The sequence below is a fragment of the Arachis duranensis genome, chromosome 1 (genome assembly GCF_000817695.3).
Source record: "Arachis duranensis cultivar V14167 chromosome 1, aradu.V14167.gnm2.J7QH, whole genome shotgun sequence".
In the NCBI taxonomy this organism is placed as follows: Eukaryota; Viridiplantae; Streptophyta; class Magnoliopsida; order Fabales; family Fabaceae; genus Arachis; species Arachis duranensis.
In genome coordinates this window covers 13,923,931-13,942,045 of record NC_029772.3, presented here as the reverse complement: position 1 = coordinate 13,942,045, position 18,115 = coordinate 13,923,931, and the positions used below count along the sequence as shown (strand labels likewise).

At 37.4% G+C, this 18,115-nt stretch overlaps 2 protein-coding genes across 3 annotated transcripts; both read left to right on the top strand.

Moving 5' to 3' along the window:
• Positions 1 to 950: 950 nt before the first annotated feature.
• On the top strand, positions 951 to 13,548 carry LOC107479807 (nicotinate phosphoribosyltransferase 2). Of its 2 annotated transcripts, XM_016099914.3 has the most exons (16): positions 951 to 1,072; positions 1,339 to 1,555; positions 1,824 to 1,971; positions 2,447 to 2,566; positions 2,673 to 2,807; positions 2,916 to 2,977; positions 3,453 to 3,528; positions 3,988 to 4,089; positions 4,743 to 4,859; positions 6,411 to 6,469; positions 6,911 to 7,085; positions 11,342 to 11,476; positions 11,564 to 11,662; positions 12,452 to 12,560; positions 12,984 to 13,096; positions 13,197 to 13,548. In XM_016099914.3, exons 2-16 carry the CDS (start codon positions 1,419 to 1,421, stop codon positions 13,272 to 13,274), a joined length of 1,665 nt encoding a protein of 554 aa, XP_015955400.1. In that variant the 5' UTR covers positions 951 to 1,072; positions 1,339 to 1,418; the 3' UTR covers positions 13,275 to 13,548. The 2 variants fall into 2 exon arrangements, with proteins under 2 accessions (XP_015955400.1, XP_015955394.1); XM_016099908.3 differs by having other exon boundaries at positions 958 to 1,555.
• Positions 13,549 to 13,874: 326 nt separating this feature from the next.
• Positions 13,875 to 17,980, top strand: LOC107479821 (probable serine/threonine-protein kinase At1g01540). Its single transcript, XM_052253979.1, has 7 exons — positions 13,875 to 15,828; positions 15,909 to 16,013; positions 16,125 to 16,247; positions 16,455 to 16,625; positions 16,709 to 16,838; positions 16,942 to 17,151; positions 17,339 to 17,980. The coding sequence occupies exons 1-7, from the start codon at positions 15,158 to 15,160 to the stop codon at positions 17,468 to 17,470; spliced, it is 1,542 nt and encodes a 513-aa protein (XP_052109939.1). The 5' UTR covers positions 13,875 to 15,157; the 3' UTR covers positions 17,471 to 17,980.
• The last annotated feature ends 135 nt before the right edge of the window (positions 17,981 to 18,115 follow it).

The window sequence follows — 18,115 nt, the reverse complement described above, 5'->3', positions numbered from 1 at the left end:
TTCCATTCTCTCCATTCTCCCCTTTATCCTTCGTTTCTCTGCGGCGGCCACTACTCCGGCAGCACCGTCGATGAGCCTCTCGCCACTGTTTGAGTCACACGAACTTCTCATCACCGCATTTTTCATTGACTTTTTGAGCCTCCCAGACTCGCCGCTGCCGCCGTTAATATCTGCCTCTCATACATTACCTTCCTGGCTCCCAGTAGCGGAACTTGAAACAAATTTTTTGGGGGGGGGCCATGATAGAAAATAATTGTCAAAAAACTTTTGATATGAACTCTATTTAAGATAAACTCGTCTAATTTCATCTCTCTGATTTGGATGATATTGCCAAATTTAAAGCCGTTTTCAAGTCTTGTTCCAAAAAATTAAGGTCAAACTCATCAGATGTAACTTTTGAACTTTTGAAGGTTGTATCTCACTTTCTTCGTGATTCATTAAAGTAGAAGAACTATCTACAGGTGTTGATATTGTAAAAGTTATATGTTCTTCTTTTTAAATATTAGCCTTCTTCTTAAAAAATGTATTAATTCTTTGATTTTTTATTATTATTTTATATAAAAATTGGAATATATATCCTATAGAATATGTAAAGAAGAAGTTAGAAGGACAAATATTAAAATTTATAATATTTATTGAATTTTTTTATCAATTTATACAAATACAATAATATTAATACTTATTGAATATTCTATTATTTTTTATCATATAAAAAATTAAATTAAATAAATAGTAAAATATAAAATAATATTAAATTAAATAAATAAAAATATCTAATTTTTTATATTTAAACTTAAAGGTAGAGAAAGTGTTGCTTATTGAACTTATTAGGTACTTTAAGTCATAGTAAAGTATATAAACCAATTGAACTATTTTTTATCTTTTAAAAAAGTATTACTAATTTTTTTATAAAAAGTTCGGGGGCATCCTTGTCTGAACTAAGCTCCACCACTGCTTGCTCCACTATGCTTCCGGCCGCTCCACCCTTCTGCTGCCGATCTGCTGAACGCAGTTGTTAGACCCGGTGTTAGTTTGGCCTGATGACGTGAAGGTTTCATCGGGTTTATTTAAGGTTGGTAGGGGTCTATCCGCACGCCACGATTTAGTTTTAGTCTAGAAACTAATTCGAAATAACCCAAACAACACTTCACTATTTTCCTCTTATATTTCCCAATCTTTGATTTTTGTGATTTTGTCTTTACTTCCCGCTTTTTCTTATTCTCGTTCAAAGTTCAAACCGGTCTTAGTTCTAAGTCTTCAATTCTTGCTTCTTTGTTTCTACTTCTAATTTCTGCGTCACGCACACGCTCGCTTCGTAATTTCACTTTATATAAGTAGAGCTAGCGCCGGGCATCACAGACAACTGAACAAACGTGGAAGCAGAACAAGAGAAAGAGCGACACGAATTCCAAAGAAGAATGGAGGTGACGGAGAACGGTGTTGGAGCCATAGATGGACCGACGAATCCCATGGTCACTCCTCTGCTCACGGATCTTTATCAATTCACCATGGCCTACGCTTACTGGAAAGCTGGCAAGCATCAAGAACGTGCTGTGTAAGTGTTCTTACCTTTTCTTTTCTTTTCTTTTTTAAATTTGCATTTTCTTCTGTTGCTTGGTGTTTTGGTTGCTGAGTTAGCTCGAAATGATTTACTTATTTATTGCTGAATTGAACACTTTCATTTTAGTCTTTAGGGTTAGTGTTTGTATTTTAGCTACTGGATAATCAACATATTTTGGAGATTAGATTGGACTTGGTAGTATTAATTTGTCTAGATGCATGGTGGTGTGTGTTTATGTTAGAAGATTTGAATTTGATTTCAGGTTTGATTTATATTTTCGGAAGAATCCATTTGGTGGAGAGTATACTGTCTTTGCTGGTTTGGAGGAATGCATCAGGTTCATTGCTAATTTCAGACTCACAGAGGATGAGATCAATTTTATCAGGGAAAGTTTACCTGGTTCGTGTGAGGTAGACCAAATTATGATTATTTTCTTGGCCATGACATTAATGTTTCATTGTGGGATTGAGTAGGATGATTTCATCTTAGGTGTTGAGTAAAGTTTTTCTCTTGTTATCATTTCAGATGTTACGTTGAAGACTTTTCAATAAAGGAAATGATAGTTATAGTAATTACCAATTAGATTGTAGAACTTGTGTAGGAAATAATAACTAGGTCTAGATAGATCAGAATTATTTGTATTGTGAGTACTTATGACAAAGGCAATTTCTTCAGTTGGTTGTTAAAGGGATATTTATCATTCTTTTACAATTTTATAAAATGTTTCTTATAATAGCATTGGACTATGCTTAAGTCTCAAACAACATGGTTGATGACTGTATTCACCGTTATTCTGTTAAAAGTTTTAATGCTGCTGGCATTTTCTAGTATGGAACCCTTGTATATAAACCATAAGTTATTTATAATTGATAACTATTATTGTAGGATGGATTCTTTGATTATCTCAGAGGAATTGACTGTTGTGATGTTGAGTTGTATGCTATTCCTGAGGGATCTGTTGTTTTTCCTAAGATACCCCTGTTGCGAGTTGAAGGTCCAATTGCCGTGAGTACATGCTACCATCAAATACTCACTCTAAAAGCTTTTTTATATAGTTGTTTCTTTTAGACAACTTAATTCTCACCTTACGTTGACTTTCTATACTGTTCAGGTGGTTCAATTGCTAGAAACACCATTTGTGAATCTTATTAATTATGCCTCATTAGTTTCTACAAATGCCGCAAGACACCGTAATGTTGCTGGAAAATCCAAAACTCTACTTGAATTTGGACTAAGAAGGGCTCAGGTTACAAAGTTTTTTAAAACCACTTTTGAATGTGTAATTTTAGGAAAAATTGCCTTTTTGTATTTATTAAATTAAATGAAATTCTCATTTTGACTGTATTATACTCAGGGTCCTGATGGGGGACTAAGTGCATCAAAGTACTGCTATATCGGTGGGTTTGATGCAACCAGGTATTATACTATCAATAATCAATTAAGCTATTATTTCCTATATTTCCTAGCGGCATTTATTTGCTTTTTTAATTTCAATGTGGAAATGTTCATTATACCATGTAGTTCTAACAGAATGTTCTTGAGTTTTCGTGGAACTACAATGCTTAAAAAAATGTTGGTATATTCCAATATGTTTTCAATTATATCATCAAATATAATTCTAACTGAAATATTTGATTAGAGCATTTAGAACAACATGGTAGACTTTTTGTTGTATAGTCCCAATGTTGATAAATCCATGATCACAGGTCTGAAGAGTTTAGTGTTGCAGTAGTGCTAAATCTGCTGAGTGGCATCTCTAACCAAAATCACTTTATTTTATCAAAATTAAAACTATCATGTTGCAAGATTCAAGAAATCCATGATCTTCTTTGTTATCATTATTTGGGTTTCTAAACTTTGCATCTGTGACTTTTTCATGTGTCCTAATCAGCAATGTTGCAGCTGGAAAGTTATTTGGGATACCCCTACGTGGTACTCATTCCCATGCCTTTGTTAGCTCATATATGGTGTGTAACCATTTCACTGAAGCTTTTTAAATTTGTTTGATATTTCTTAAGAGATTTTTCAAAGGCAATCCCAGCATAGCTTTTTTCTCTTTTTAAATTAGTTTGTGAAAGAATAGTTCCAAATTTTTAGTGGGTGCAAAAGTCCATGATAACTAATGGAGAATTGCTGTTTAGTGGGAATATAGATATAAATGTTATTCTTCCACAATGTGCAGTCAAAGCAAAACTGCAAAATTACAGAAGATGAAACTTTAAACTATTTATTTTTCTTTTTAATGGAGTTTCAATCTAGTTTGTTTTGATAAATATCGTTGCCAAACAAGCTGAACTGCCTTTGGTAGGTTAATCTTTATGTGATTACTTTTGGTGGCATCATTATTTTTTATGTGACCTGTCACATTTCCTGGTATATAATTTCACTTAATTCTATGTGTACCTTGTCTGTGCTGTCATGTGCAGAGCCTTGATGAGATTATAGACAAGTCACTTAGTAGGAAAGATGGTTCAAGTACTTGTGAAAATTTCGTTAGTCTTGTTCAAACATGGCTGAACAAAATACAGGTGCCAGGATTAGATCATAATGTTGCCTTTATATTATAGTTCTTTTTCTATTGTTTATGCCAAGATATAAACATGGTAGGCTCTTTTCTTTATTAAATCAATGCATATCAAATGTTTATACATAAACTCTGTAATGTAAAAGTCAATGTTTGCACACAACGGATATTCATGTTAACTACTGCATATGCTAGCATTGTTCTAGAGAATTTTACCTATTCTGGTTTGTTATGGCATGAATTTTGGAAGCCAAAATATTGTTGTTTTTAACATAACTAAAGAATTCTTATTTAGAAGACCAAGGAAATTGAAGAAAACATTCAACCGGTGATGGCATGAATGTATGCATAGCAATCTATTATAGAAAGACTTATGACTTTGTATATGTAAGGTAACTGGCAAATGCAACTGATTAGCACTATATTAGGTTCACATGATTAAAATAAAGCAACATCTAGTACAGTGGCTAAAAGATGCTTTTAGTCTTTCAGATCATGCCTATGCACGGGCAATATACTCTTCTGCTCTGGAAATGTTCCACAAATATTATTATTATTATTATTATTATAGAATATTTTATATTATGTACTCTTAAAAGATCCAAGGTGATGTAATCATAGATTCATAGTTCACTAATCCGTGTTCCCAATGTGCAGTGGTCAAGTTCATTGTGTGGCATTTTTGGTGAGACCAATCAAAGCGAGTTGGCAGCATTCACATCATATGCACTGGCATTTCCAGATAGCTTTCTTGCCCTTGTGGATACATACGATGTAAGTATCTTCTTTGCAACAGTCTGTTTCTTAAACATTATATATATCATCTGAGCATCCTTTTATCCAGCAATGTCTAGTAAGTATGGAATTGGATTTATGATTTCTTTGCCAACTCCACCTAATGGGACAAGGCTAAGGTGTTGTTTCTGTTTATCTTTCCTTATATCTTTCGTGAAACGAAAACAGAATGTTTATGTTTTAATTGGGATACTATGAATTGCATCTGTTTCCCAATCATGATTTATATTTTAGTCTGCAATAATTGAGAATAAAACTAAGAATTTGTTATAAGCTAAATGATGGGAATCAGTTCTTCTGGGGTCTGTATCGATTTGGCTGAGAGATAATAGGCGAATCACACAGCTTGCATGATTTTTGAGGGCAAATAACTGCAATATGAATGAATGAGATCTGTTCTAAGACATTTGTGTGTAGGCGCCTCGTTATTTTCTCTGAACATATGTATAATATTGATTTTCAATTTGCCAACTTCTCATATTTAAGACTGGGTATTGATTGGATGGTGTAAGACTCAACTTTGGGGTACAACGCACAAATGCTGACATTCTCAAATAGGTGTAAAAGTCTCTTTAAGGTCCTTTAGGCTGTGTTTGTTTTGAGATACTGGGATTGAGACTGGGACTCGTATTATGTTTGGTGGTCAGAGATTGGAACTAAAATTTCAGTCTTGATATACAAAATTTTAGTCCCTTCAATACCTCCAGAAAGTTAGGACTCAGGGAACTGAAACTTTTGGGAACGGAGACTAAAACTTTACTAATATTTCTTTCCTAAAACGTCCTCATTTGAAATTTCATATTTCAAGTCTACTCCTCACAATCTCTCCATTACCAAAACTTTCACAGCCTTCACCTCTCGCCCAATCACCACACCTCTGCCATCTCCGAATTCCACCACCACCAACAACAATAATATCAAAAACAATAATCTCATAAACATATGTCAAAATCATATTCAACAATCTAATAAACTAGAGGATTTTCAAAATCAGAATAGAAAAGAGAACATGGGGGCAGAAGAGGGAACAGAGGGAGGCAGAAGAGAGGAGACAGCGTCGCCACTGAATAGGGAAGGGAGCGGACTGTGTCAGGGTAGAGCTTAGGTGCTCTGGTGAGAATCTTCAGTTTTTGGAGCTCCTCGAGAGGAGGGAGCACAGATCAGGAACTCAAACTCTCTTCAGCCCGGAACTGGAACAGCGGCGGTGCGGTGAGCACAGGGAACAGAGGCGGCATGGTGGACCAGCAGTGATGCGACTAAGTGCTTGCGATGCGACAGGACAGAACGAACATGCAACTAAGTTAACTTAATTTAGTTTTTGTCTCAGCCTCTATCTCCCTTCCAAATGCTACCTTTTATTTCTGACTTAAATGTTGTTAACACATCTGACTCTTCAACGTCTGAATTGGACAAGCTTTTTTCCTTTTTTCTTTTTATTATATTACTCATAAATTTCTTATTTCTTTTGTCCATTCCTTTGTTTCTTCTTAGACAAGCTATTTCTTGAGATAATTTCATTTCTTTTGACAGGTCATGAGAAGTGGAATCCCTAATTTTTGTGCAGTAGCTTTAGCTCTCCAGGATTTAGGGTATGAGAGAAAGTTTCTCTTGTCTATTACTGCTATTATCTCCTTCTAAAAAGTTTTAAATCATTTTCTACGTAGTTCTGGTTGGATTATGCACTTGGCACTTTGCCAAAAACTATAGCTTTTCAGAAGGGTGTAACTATTTCCTTATAGTTTTCTCAAAACCATATGTAGCGTAAGGTATTGCAGACATTATAGTTAGCTTATGGCTTGCTATGATGTTTGTGATTTTCAATATGAAATATTGTAGCTGTTAATTGACTGTAATATTCCTTCTTACATGCACTGGGCAGTAATTTATAATGCATTGGTTCAAATAGTATCATAGTAACCTGCCTCTTCCTGATTACAAAAGAAATAAGGGGAGTGGAAAAAAAAGGAAAAGAAAAGAACCATGTGATTCTCCCTTGTCATTCAGTAAGTTTTGGATGATTTCCTGTGCAGATACAAAGCTGTAGGCATTAGATTGGACTCTGGTGACCTTGCATATTTGTCTTGTGAGGCAAGGAAGTTCTTTTGTTCCATTGAGAAGGAATTTGCAGTGCCTGAATTTGGGAAGATGGCTATCACTGCTAGTAATGACCTCAATGAGGAAACTATAGATGCTTTAAACAAACAGGTAAGTATTCATTACTAACTTGAACCTGTACCTTTCTGCCTATTTATTCAGCAGCTTAATAGTTAAGCTGTGTTCATGTTTGTGTTTACAACAATGTAAATTCTATCCTAAAAAGTTAGAGATTAAATTGGGTGGGTAGTTATTCTAATGCTTTTTTCCTAGAAAAAAAATATATAGATGAAAAGTTGATTGACAGTAGTTATTTTCAATATTATAAATTCTAGTAAATTGATACATATAACATGTATGTGGAGATAACTAGTGTGCATAAAATGCAGTAATATAGTGATAGAGTAAAAGTATGCTTATGTTGGTGTTGCATATTTGTGTACCTCGGTTATCTGTCAGTTTCTGGGTTTATGTTTTACAACATCGAGGCACAATCTTATGATGGTTATCTTACTCCCTCAATATGTTCATTCCATTTCAGTATCCATAATTCATCATTCATCTTCATTCTCCTTAAAACTTCCAAATGGACCTTTAAATCCTAGAAATATTTTGTCTATTAACCAAAAGATCAATAAATTAAGGTGTGTTTAAAAACCTCGTTATTTAAGTGTAGAACTTACGATTTTTTATCAAATGGGAAGCTGTATCCTGGATTCCTAGCACCAGATGATGTTAATAATATAGAATTGAATTTGGACATTTGGTTACTATAATAAGTGCTCAGGAACTATGTATACTATCTGATTTGCCTCCTTCAATTTACTTTTTGCCTTATCCAGTCCTTAATCTGCAACTAAACAAAACTAGTTAAAGGTGAATAGACCGTAACCCCCAGCCAGATAGCCCAAATCGAAAAATCTAGTCTCTTTGGTGAGTCTACTGGCAAAATAAGTGATAGTTCTCAATCCAAATGTGTAATGCTGACTTATTAAAGAGAATATAGAGGACATTACTTTCTTCAGAAGATATCCTCTTTTTGATTGGTTTTGTTTCCGTTTGTGTAAGAGTGGATGATGTAATGGAAGGAAAATGATATCTGTTCCGAAAGTTACCTGAAACTGTGGGTCGATCTCGGACGAGATTTTCTGTGCTGGTCGATGCTGTTGTGTCCGACTTGGTGATGGTGCTGATCCTACGTCCCCGGAGGGTGGGGGTACCTGCAAGGAATTCCGATGCTTAAGTTAGCAAGGGTCTTAAGCAGGTATTGAGTAGAATCAGAGTATGAATTATACCTTGGTGCTCCAGTGTATTTATAATGGTGTAGAAAGACCTTCCTTTAGATAAGATAAGTTAGTTATCTTATCTTATCTTTATCTTCGAACGAGGTCATCTTATCTTTAAGGGAACCGCCCTTCTCTCTGTAGGCTTGGGCTGCCTTAGGATTTGGGGCGTGTTCCTCTATTTGGGCCCTTCTTTGGGCCCTTCCTTGAATCTTTTCATATTGCCGTGCTTGACTGCTGCTGTGATGTACGTGTTCTGGTCCTCTTTTCGCCCTTCCGTTTAGTGTCTCTAGGGTTTTGCATGTTGTCGCTGCTTGAAAAAAGGTTGCTCCTTTAGTGGTTTTAGGTTCTGTTGGTAGTTTCTTTTGATGAAGACGATGTTTTCTTGATGATTTCTGCTTCGGTTGTTGTTTCTGGTTTGAAAGGGAAGGATTGTTGCTGGGGTGTGAATCTTGTAAATCTTCTTGGGTTCTTGTATTGTGGCTGCCCCCAAATGGTGCCCCAGGATTTTTAGTGTAAGTCCTGGGGACTCGTTTTGTTGCTTGTAATGTGCTGGGTTGTGTAGTCGAGTTGTTTTTGCTGCTGTCCGAGATGTGTTTTAGTAATCCGATATTCTTTTTTTTATTGTAGGACTAGTTGGTCTTATGGCTTCTCGCAAGAATATTGTTGAGATGTCTTCCCAAGTCCCTGAGGGCATGGCCGATTGGGTGGATTCCATGGTTCTTCTATGTCTTTCAGTGGTGGATTCCGACTTCTGTAGAGAGCTGCGAAAACACCATAGGGTTTGTGGTAGTGGTGCCCAGGAAGGGAATTACGAGCTGGTAGCGCCTGATTCCAATGAGAGAGTTTGTTTTCCTACTTCAGTTGAGGGCGAGCGTCCCTATTTTTATGCTTATGAATACTTCTTTAGTCTGTTGGACATTACTTTTCCTTTTTCCGCTTTTGAGACCGACTTGTTGTGGTCTTGTAACATTGCTCCATCCTAGCTTCATCCCAATTCGTGGGGTTTTATAAAAATTTTTCAGCCGCTGTGTCAAGAGTTAGGCATCAAGCCTTCTCTAACTCTTTTCCTCTATTTGTTTGTTTCGGCCAAGCTTGGGGCCTCTTCAAAAAAGAAAGCTTCTTGGGTTTCCTTTAGATCTGCTCAAGGGCACAAAGTCTTTGCCATTTATGATGAGTCCTTTAAGGACTTTAAAAACTATTTCTTTAAAGTTCGAGCTGTTGAGGTGGTTCGCCCCTTTTTTTCTTGATGAAAATGATGAACCTACTTTTCCTCTTGAGTGGCAAAAGAATGTCATGGTGTCTCGGTATACTTGGGAGATATTGGACGGGGTCGAACAGGCCTTTGTGAGTGTATTGGAGGATATTTGGGGGGAGCCTTCGCATCTGGATACTAAGAAATTTCTGGGAGACCTATCTTTAGTCCGAAAAGTGTTGGATATTGACTGACGTGTTATTTTATTCTATTTTACCCCTGTGATCCATGACTTTTGTTTGTTGATTCTATCTTTTTTGTTTTTCAGAAATGTCGAAAAACGACGACTCCATGAAGGCTTTCAAAAAAGCCAGGAAGGCAGCCGCTGCACAAAACATCTCGATCAAGGCGGCTGGGGAGGGGTCTTCTCAAAACATCATGAAATCGCCCGTGCCGAGTTCCCCCGGGCCGAGGAGGGTGATCCCTACTCCTCGGGTTCGCCTGGCAGATCCTCCACAAACTTCTACTGCTGCTTCTGGTGCTCCTTCTTCAAAAAAGCAGAAAACATCTGAGCCCTTTAACCTGGATGTCCCGGATTTTGATGTTGTCGAGTTTGTCGACCAGCAAATTGCCCCTTACAGTGCGCTTTCCATGGATGATGTGTCCCTTTTTCAGCACCTAGATTTCATCACCAAAAATAGTGTGAAGATGGCACATATGGGTGTGGCTATTTTCCGAACTGCTCAGGGTATCCCGATTCATGCTACGAAATCCTTCATGGAAGAGGCTAAATTGGAGTTTGATCGGATCAAGGGTCTGAAGGAGGAGTTGGAGGTGAAGTTGGCGAAGGTAGAAAAGGAATTGGAGGGTGAGAAGGCTAGCTCTATCGCCTTGACGGCTTCCTTGGGGAGTTCTTTTTGTTGATTTGGGGAGTATCTTTTGGTGTAGTGTTCGCGTTTTTATGCGGCGTTCTATCCTCTAAATCTGAGTCGTGGTTGTTGTCATGGTCATCCGCCATGGTGCTGGGATGACTTACAGGTTCCCCGGCAACGGCGCCAATGTTCCGAAGGTTACCTGAAACTGTGGGTCGATCTCGGACGAGATCTTCTGTGCTGGTCGGTGCTGTTGTGTCTGACTTGGTGATGGTGCTGATCCTACGTCCCTGGAGGGTGGGGGGTACCTGCAAGGGACTCCGATGCTTAAGTTAGCAAGGGTCTTAAGCAGGTATTGAGTAGAATCAGAGTATGAGTTATACCTGGGTGCTCCAGTGTATTTATAATGGTGTAGAAAGACCTTCCTTTAGATAAGATAAGTTAGTTATTTTATCTTATTTTTATCTTCGAGCGAAGTCATCTTATCTTTAAGGGAACCGCCCTTCTTTCTGTAGGCTTGGGCTGCCTTAGGATTTGGGGCGTGTTCCTCTATTTGGGCCCTTCTTTGGGCTTTTCTGATGATTTGGCCGAGCTCTTTGGAAAGAGGTCGGGTTGTCCTGACCTGAAGAGGTCGGTTGCTTTGTCTGTAGAACATCACGGGTCGGACAGCTTGATCCAAGGTATGAACAATATCTTTACGTTCAAAGAGGTGTTTCTCATTTGCACACCAACTTTATCACCATTAGATTAATTATGGACCCCACTTGATTCTCACTTACCCACTCTCTCTACCTTTAGATCTTAGGTGTGTAAAGTTTACGCCAAATTGGTTGTGCAAGTATCATTACCCGTAATGAAAACAATTTTATCTAGTGATTTGGAAAAAAATGGCGGGGGGATTAACAACAGGTCTGGCCTCAATAATGGGACTTAGTTGGTTATTGTGTCTTGAAAAATTAACAAAGGTAAATGATTGATCATCCTACCCTTCCCATTTGATTTTGATTTACTCTACAGGGTCATGAGGTTGATGCCTTTGGAATTGGTACATACCTGGTCACATGTTATGCTCAAGCTGCTTTAGGTGTAGTTTTCAAGTTGGTTGACATAAATAATCAGCCTCGTATCAAACTTTCTGAAGATGTGTCGAAGGTTTGAATATGCTGAATTGTAAATGTTATTGTAATCACATGCTGATTGTCAATTATAATCCTTTTCTTTGTTCCTTCTGCAATCTAGGTCTCTATTCCATGTAAGAAGCGAAGCTATAGGTTGTATGGTAAAGAAGGTTATCCCCTGGTAGACATCATGACTGGGGAAAATGAACCATCTCCTAAGGTATTTTTTTTACACTGTGGATCATACTATATTCTTTCTTTTCCCTGGGTAGAATAACCCGGTTGTAGTACGAGAAGAACAAGAAAATTGTAATGTTTAGGTTGAAGCCTGTACTTATTTATCTATTGAGTTACTCTCGTCTCTCTGCCACACTGATAAGGTCCCTCTGGTCCAGCCTTTCCTTAGGGTGAACGGGACAAAGAATACCCCTTTTCTGTGCAATTATTGATAGTGAACTTTCATTGATGTAAAGCTATATCCAGTGGCTATTCTTCACTCTGTTGAATAATATAAATCATCAAGACTAAATTATCTATTTAGTTCCGTAAAGATACATGCGACTTCAGTATAGTCCCTGAAAGATTTTTGACGTTAAGTTGGTCCCTAAAAGAATACATCACATCAATTCAGTTCTTCAAAGATTTGTTACATCAATTTAGTCCCTGAAAAAAGTAAATTCTACGTCAATTTATTCCTTAAAAGAATGAATATGGTATCTACTTGGTGTCCTTTTCATAGACTAAATTGATGTAAAAAATCTTTTAAGAATTAAATTGATACGACGTGAATTCTTGAGGGAGTAAATTGAGTACTCAATTGATATCATATCACATGTATCTTTGAGGGACTATCAGCAAGTTTAGTCTAAAATCAATTAATGATCAGGAAGCCTTGTGTTATTGAATTGTCTCATGCCCTTGCAACACTATGGTTTAATCCTATTGGCTAGCCATGTGTAGTTAAAAAATGGTTGCACAAACATTATTTAGTTATTCTTATAATTCATAGGTGGGAGAAAGGATCCTGTGCCGTCATCCCTTCCAAGAATCCAAGAGGGCATATGTGGTGCCACAGCAAGTTGAGGAGCTTCTAAGGTGCTACTGGCCTGGTAATTCAGGTGAGAACAAATTACCAAAAATCTGGATATCAATTTGGTGGTCATTGATAACTAAAATTCTCTGTATGCTCAGCTATATTTGAGTTTTTATTTTGGAGGGAAATAGAGGTTGAAATGTGAAGCTTTGTCCATTTTCCTCCCCTCATTTTCTTTCCACTTCAATGATTTCTTATTAATTATTGTAATTTGTTTGCATGCTACGTTTGCTACACGCTGTTACACCATAAGCTAAGACAATAAAGAATTTTATGAAAGATGTTATCTCATATGGCAATGATACAGTTGTCAAATGTATCATTTCACACATGAAATGAAATGATCATGTGTTATCAGGTTTTCAAAAGTATTTGAAATGGCTTATGAGCAATCATTCATCTGCATTTCAGATATGCAATTAAGTAACTTAATGATTTTATTTTGAAGATAAAAGACGGGAAACTTTGCCAACTCTAAGGGACATTAGGGAGCGATGCATCCAGCAACTTGAACAAATGCGACCTGATCACATGAGGAGGCTTAATCCTACTCCATACAAGGTCACAGAAACTATTCTATGCTTCTCTTTTATTTTATTTTATTTTATTTTTTTCTTGAATGATTTTGAATCTGAATTCCTTTTCCCTCATTTATGAGCAGGTTAGTGTAAGCGCAAAGTTATATGACTTCATTCATTTCTTGTGGCTCAATGAGGCACCGGTTGGGGAGTTGCAGTAATAATAAAGAAAATAAAGTAGCATATTATGAGAACCTAATAATTTGGGCAAAGAGGATTTCTGTAAAAAAAAAAAAAATATTCAGTGTGTTTTTAACTGTATTTTAAATTGTAAAGGAGTAATAATTTTTTTTTTCCATCCCTAATAATCTATCTTTGCCCTTGACCGCAATGTTAATTCATTACTTAAAGTTACATTGTTGGCATTTTTCTGTTGAAATATAAAAAGTACAGTGCGGAGAGCGTGTTATTTATGGGTGTAATTTATCCTTTCTTTTAATCTCAAAATTGTATAATATTTCTATAAAATATCTAACCCTAAAGAGAAAAAAAAAAACTTTTGTAACTGAAATAGATAGAGTTCCCGTTTATTTCTATGATTCTACTATTATGCTTTTGAAAGAATAACAAAATGCCCTTTAGGATAAAAAAAAAAAAGGTGATATGTAACTAACTAAATAGTTAAATAGACCCTTTACAATGGACCATTAACTTTACACCTTTATATAAACGAAAAAAAAACAAATAATTGTATATAATTTTTATACTATTTATTTTATCTTTATTTTTACGAGGAGTTCTATACTTAGGGATACAAGCTGAAGCTGGTAATGCAATTCTCATTGGGAGAGATTTTCTCCCGTCTGGAAAGTCAACCTAGAACGTCAGGTCCTGACCAAATAGCATTGACCATTCCTTAAACACATATCACTAACTCCAAACAAGCAAATTAAGCACAATCCCAACACAAACATAACCAAATCTTGAACCATTCTACCATTCTATCACTTAGACCATATATTAATTATACCAGGATAGAGGAAGAATTAAGAATAGCAATAACCCTTTACTTAAAGCCCTTCACCGAGAGTTTTTCACCCATAGATTTTCCACCCATCATCACCCTCACTAAGTAACATTCGTCGCCAGCATCCTCCTTCCTCCTCCTCCTCCTCCTCTTCCTTCTTTTCTTTCTTCTTTGTTGTTCCTTCTTGTTTTTCTTCGCGTTCCAATCTCAACAGAAATGCAGGATATGTTCCAGACCATCTCAACTTAGTGGAGAAAGTGTTATCAGACAAAGAAGTAAAATTTAAGATATGCAAAAAGACCTTACTCGGTCTCTGAGACAATCCGACTGGAGTGGCTATCACAGAAGTAGGGAGAAATAAAATGCTCATTAGCTTTAAAAACATTACCTATGGATTAAAGATTCTCCACAACGGCTCGTGGAATATCAGGGATAGTCTAATAAACCTGCAGTATTAGTCTCAAGATGTTTCAATCTATGAGGTAAGTCATGAATACATGGAATTCTGGATTCAAGTACATGGAGTTCCAGTTGATTATATGAGAGTGAAAACAACTAGAGCCATAGGCAATATGATGAGAATATTGGCAGAAGTCGAGAACCCAATAGTGGATGGTGTACTAATGAGAGAATTTCTCAAGTTCGAAGTAGCGAGAGATGCCACCAAACCACTACAAATTCAGGCTTCTGGATCAAGAGAGGAGAGCGTCCGTGGATTAGCTTCAAATATGAAAGGCTACTAGATGCATATTGCCTTAACTGTGGCATAATAGGCCACGATAAGAGAAGCTGTCAGAACCCACCCGCGATGGCGATGTCAGGATAAAATGGGATCGAACATAGCAAAAATTTGACCCCGCGTCATCGCCACTCTCAACACACATTCCTCTTTCTTCATCATTCACTTTCTCTCTCTTCTTCAAGATGTCCCATCATGCCAGCTTGCCTCCACTCCCATTCACACTCACTTTCTCCCTCCTCCTTCCTCACTCTCACCACTCAAACTCGTCTTCAGTAGCATAAGCATTAACTCAGTTAGTTAACTTAATTACTGTTAGTTAAGTTAACTGAAGCCCAATGCCCGACCACCTCACACCGCCAACAATGAACGACCAGCTCTCCAAGCAAACATCAATCTTCGGTCTCCGCCTCTGGGTGGTCGGCGGTGTCTGCGTCGGCGCCGCCATTGTCCTCATCCTCGTCCTCATCTCCCTCTGGCTCGCCTCCAAGCTCTCCACAACCAATAAGAGAAACCGCCACACCATTCCCGACGTCTCCAAAGAAATCCAAGAAATCAAGATAGAGCCCACCCATTCGTCTTCTTCTCCCAAGCCCGTTGGGCTTCCCTGCCAGCCCGACCCCACTCCTGAGCCGGACCCTCACCCGCCGCCACCAGAAGCAGAAGAAAGCAACAACTACAACAACGCGGCTTTGGGGTTTAAGAGAATTCAGTTTGAGATTGGGAAGAACCACAGAATATCGTACCCGGAACGGGCTTTCGTGAGGTCATCTTCGCAATCGAATCACGGAAGCGGAGAGGCATTGGAGCATAATCAGCAGGCTCCTACGGTGATCCCTGAGGTCTCGCATTTGGGTTGGGGACACTGGTACACCCTCAGGGAGCTTGAAGCTTCCACCAATAGCTTCGCCAACGACAACGTTATCGGCGAAGGAGGCTACGGGATTGTTTACCACGGCATCTTCAACGACAACACTCATGTTGCCATCAAGAATTTGCTCAATAATAAGTAAGCTTTTTTATTTTTGTTTTTATCTTTTCTAGTGTGTTGAATGTGTACTACAACTTCAATTTGAATTGGAACCTTAGAGGTCAAGCTGAGAGAGAGTTCAAGGTTGAGGTGGAAGCTATAGGGCGAGTTCGGCATAAGAATCTGGTGAGGTTGCTCGGGTATTGTGCTGAAGGTGCTCATAGGTATTTATTTACTCTCTTCTCTTCTCTTCTCTTCTTATATTTGTGCCCTAATATAGTAATATTCTTTTGTTATAAATTGATTATAATGAAGTGAGTTTTCGCCTCTAACAGAATGCTTGTATATGAGTACGTTGATAACGGAAACTTGGAGCAATGGCTGCATGGCGATGTTGGACCTTGTAGTCCTCTCACTTGGGAAATTAGAATGAACATAATTCTTGGAACTGCAAAAGGGTAAGTAAAATAACCTTCAAATTAACTTGCATTATTTAACTCTATGTTCTTTTATTATGTGTAATTAATTGGCTTTGGTGGGCTTTTTTATTTTATTTTATTTTTTAAGGATAATTTAATTCCAATTTATGGATATAATTCCTTTTAATTCATTGGCATAATTGTTTTTAGTTGGTCATGACTTAGAACTGTTATGTTTCAATATAGATTAGCTTATCTTCACGAGGGGTTGGAACCCAAAGTTGTTCATCGCGACATTAAATCGAGCAATATTTTGATTGACAAGCAATGGAATTCAAAGGTGTCTGACTTTGGACTTGCTAAACTCCTTGACTCTGATAGCAACTACATTACGACTCGTGTAATGGGTACATTCGGGTTTGTACACTCTCTCTTGTTCACATTTCTCTTTCTTTGGTAAACTCTTCCATATGTTCCCTTACATGTAATCTTTTCAACAGATACGTAGCTCCTGAATATGCAAGTACTGGCATGTTGAATGAACGAAGCGATGTGTATAGTTTCGGAATCCTTATAATGGAAGTAATTACAGGCAGGAATCCTGTTGATTATAGTCGGCCATTGGAGCAGGTTTGTTCTGTCTGCTGTTGCAAAACTGCATTTGAGATGTTAGTCTTTAGACTCTTTAGATATTGTCTTTTTCACTTGTAAACTGAAAAGCTGAAAGTTTCAGGTAAATTTAGTTGACTGGCTAAAGAAGATGGTTGGTAACAGAAATGCAGAGGGAGTGTTGGATCCCAAACTCCCTGAGAAACCGAATTCAAGGGCCCTAAAGAGAGTACTTATTGTAGCATTGCGCTGCACAGACTCAAATGCACAAAAGCGGCCTAAAATGGGACATATTGTACACATGCTTGAAGCTGAAGAATCCCCTTACAAAGAGGTTAGAGCTTTTCTGCTATGACCTCAGTATCATAATTGTTGAATAATTAAGAAATGCTACCTGCGGTTTGGGTTTTCTTTAATTTGGAAGTTCAATGAAGACCTTACATTGCATCCCTGACATTTAATGTTCACAACAGGAAGTTGTTTTGTTTACTCATTAATAAAGTTTCTTTATCTTGTTTCAGGATCGTAGAGCTAGAAGGGAATCGGGATACACGCCCAAGAATAAAGTAAACGACAATCCAAAAGAGGAGGCAACTGTTTCCAGCGATGATTGTAGAACTGAAAGTGGGATGCAGGACAATGAGACAAAATGAAGCTACCAAGAAGCGAAGCTGAGTATAGAATTTGCTGCTGGGGTCTCGCTTAGTGACCAAAAAGATTACGGTAACCATCCCTCCCTAGTCCCTTTACAATCTGTTGTAAAAACATGCCGAAATCAATTTACATCCATGAGACTTTTACATATATTGCTCTACTTTGTTTGTGGCTTCTTCCACTCATCCTATACCAACAATAACCTTAACACAAGATTTGCTTTGCTTACTTTGTCCCATGTGTTTTTTGCAGATGTGCTTTTAATTTAATGTCAATCATGTAAATGTGCTTCATTCATTGAATAAAAAATGTTGTAATGCTTCTCATGCTTGATCTGATTATGTGATTGAAAGTTTGTACTTTGTAACATATTGTAGCACCCAGCAGGTCATGTTGAGATATAAATACTCAATTGAGATGTGTAATTAAGTGTAAGATTTATGAGAGAAATTATAAATGTACATATTAAGGTGTGAGTCCACACCCCTTAGCTGATTGAACGATGTAAAGTACTTATAGTTTTGTTTTCCTTTAAAATTGAATAAGCAGTTTAATGGTGAATAATGAATATATTGCGTTGAGTGAAAAGATGTAAAAGTGATACCCTCATGTAACAACCAATGGTACATAAAAACATTTGTGAA

Excerpts from the sequence above, each read along its gene's own strand:
- LOC107479807 (XM_016099914.3), top strand. The coding sequence starts at position 1,419 with ATGGAGGTGACGGAGAACGGTGTTGGAGCCATAGATGGACCGACGAAT. Across the intron at positions 1,972-2,446 it reads GTTTACCTGGTTCGTGTGAG|GATGGATTCTTTGATTATCT; the intron begins GTAGACCAAATT and ends CTATTATTGTAG. Across the intron at positions 11,477-11,563 it reads TTTCTGAAGATGTGTCGAAG|GTCTCTATTCCATGTAAGAA; the intron begins GTTTGAATATGC and ends TCTGCAATCTAG.
- LOC107479821 (XM_052253979.1), top strand. The coding sequence starts at position 15,158 with ATGCCCGACCACCTCACACCGCCAACAATGAACGACCAGCTCTCCAAG. Across the intron at positions 15,829-15,908 it reads AAGAATTTGCTCAATAATAA|AGGTCAAGCTGAGAGAGAGT; the intron begins GTAAGCTTTTTT and ends TTGGAACCTTAG. Across the intron at positions 16,248-16,454 it reads ATTCTTGGAACTGCAAAAGG|ATTAGCTTATCTTCACGAGG; the intron begins GTAAGTAAAATA and ends GTTTCAATATAG.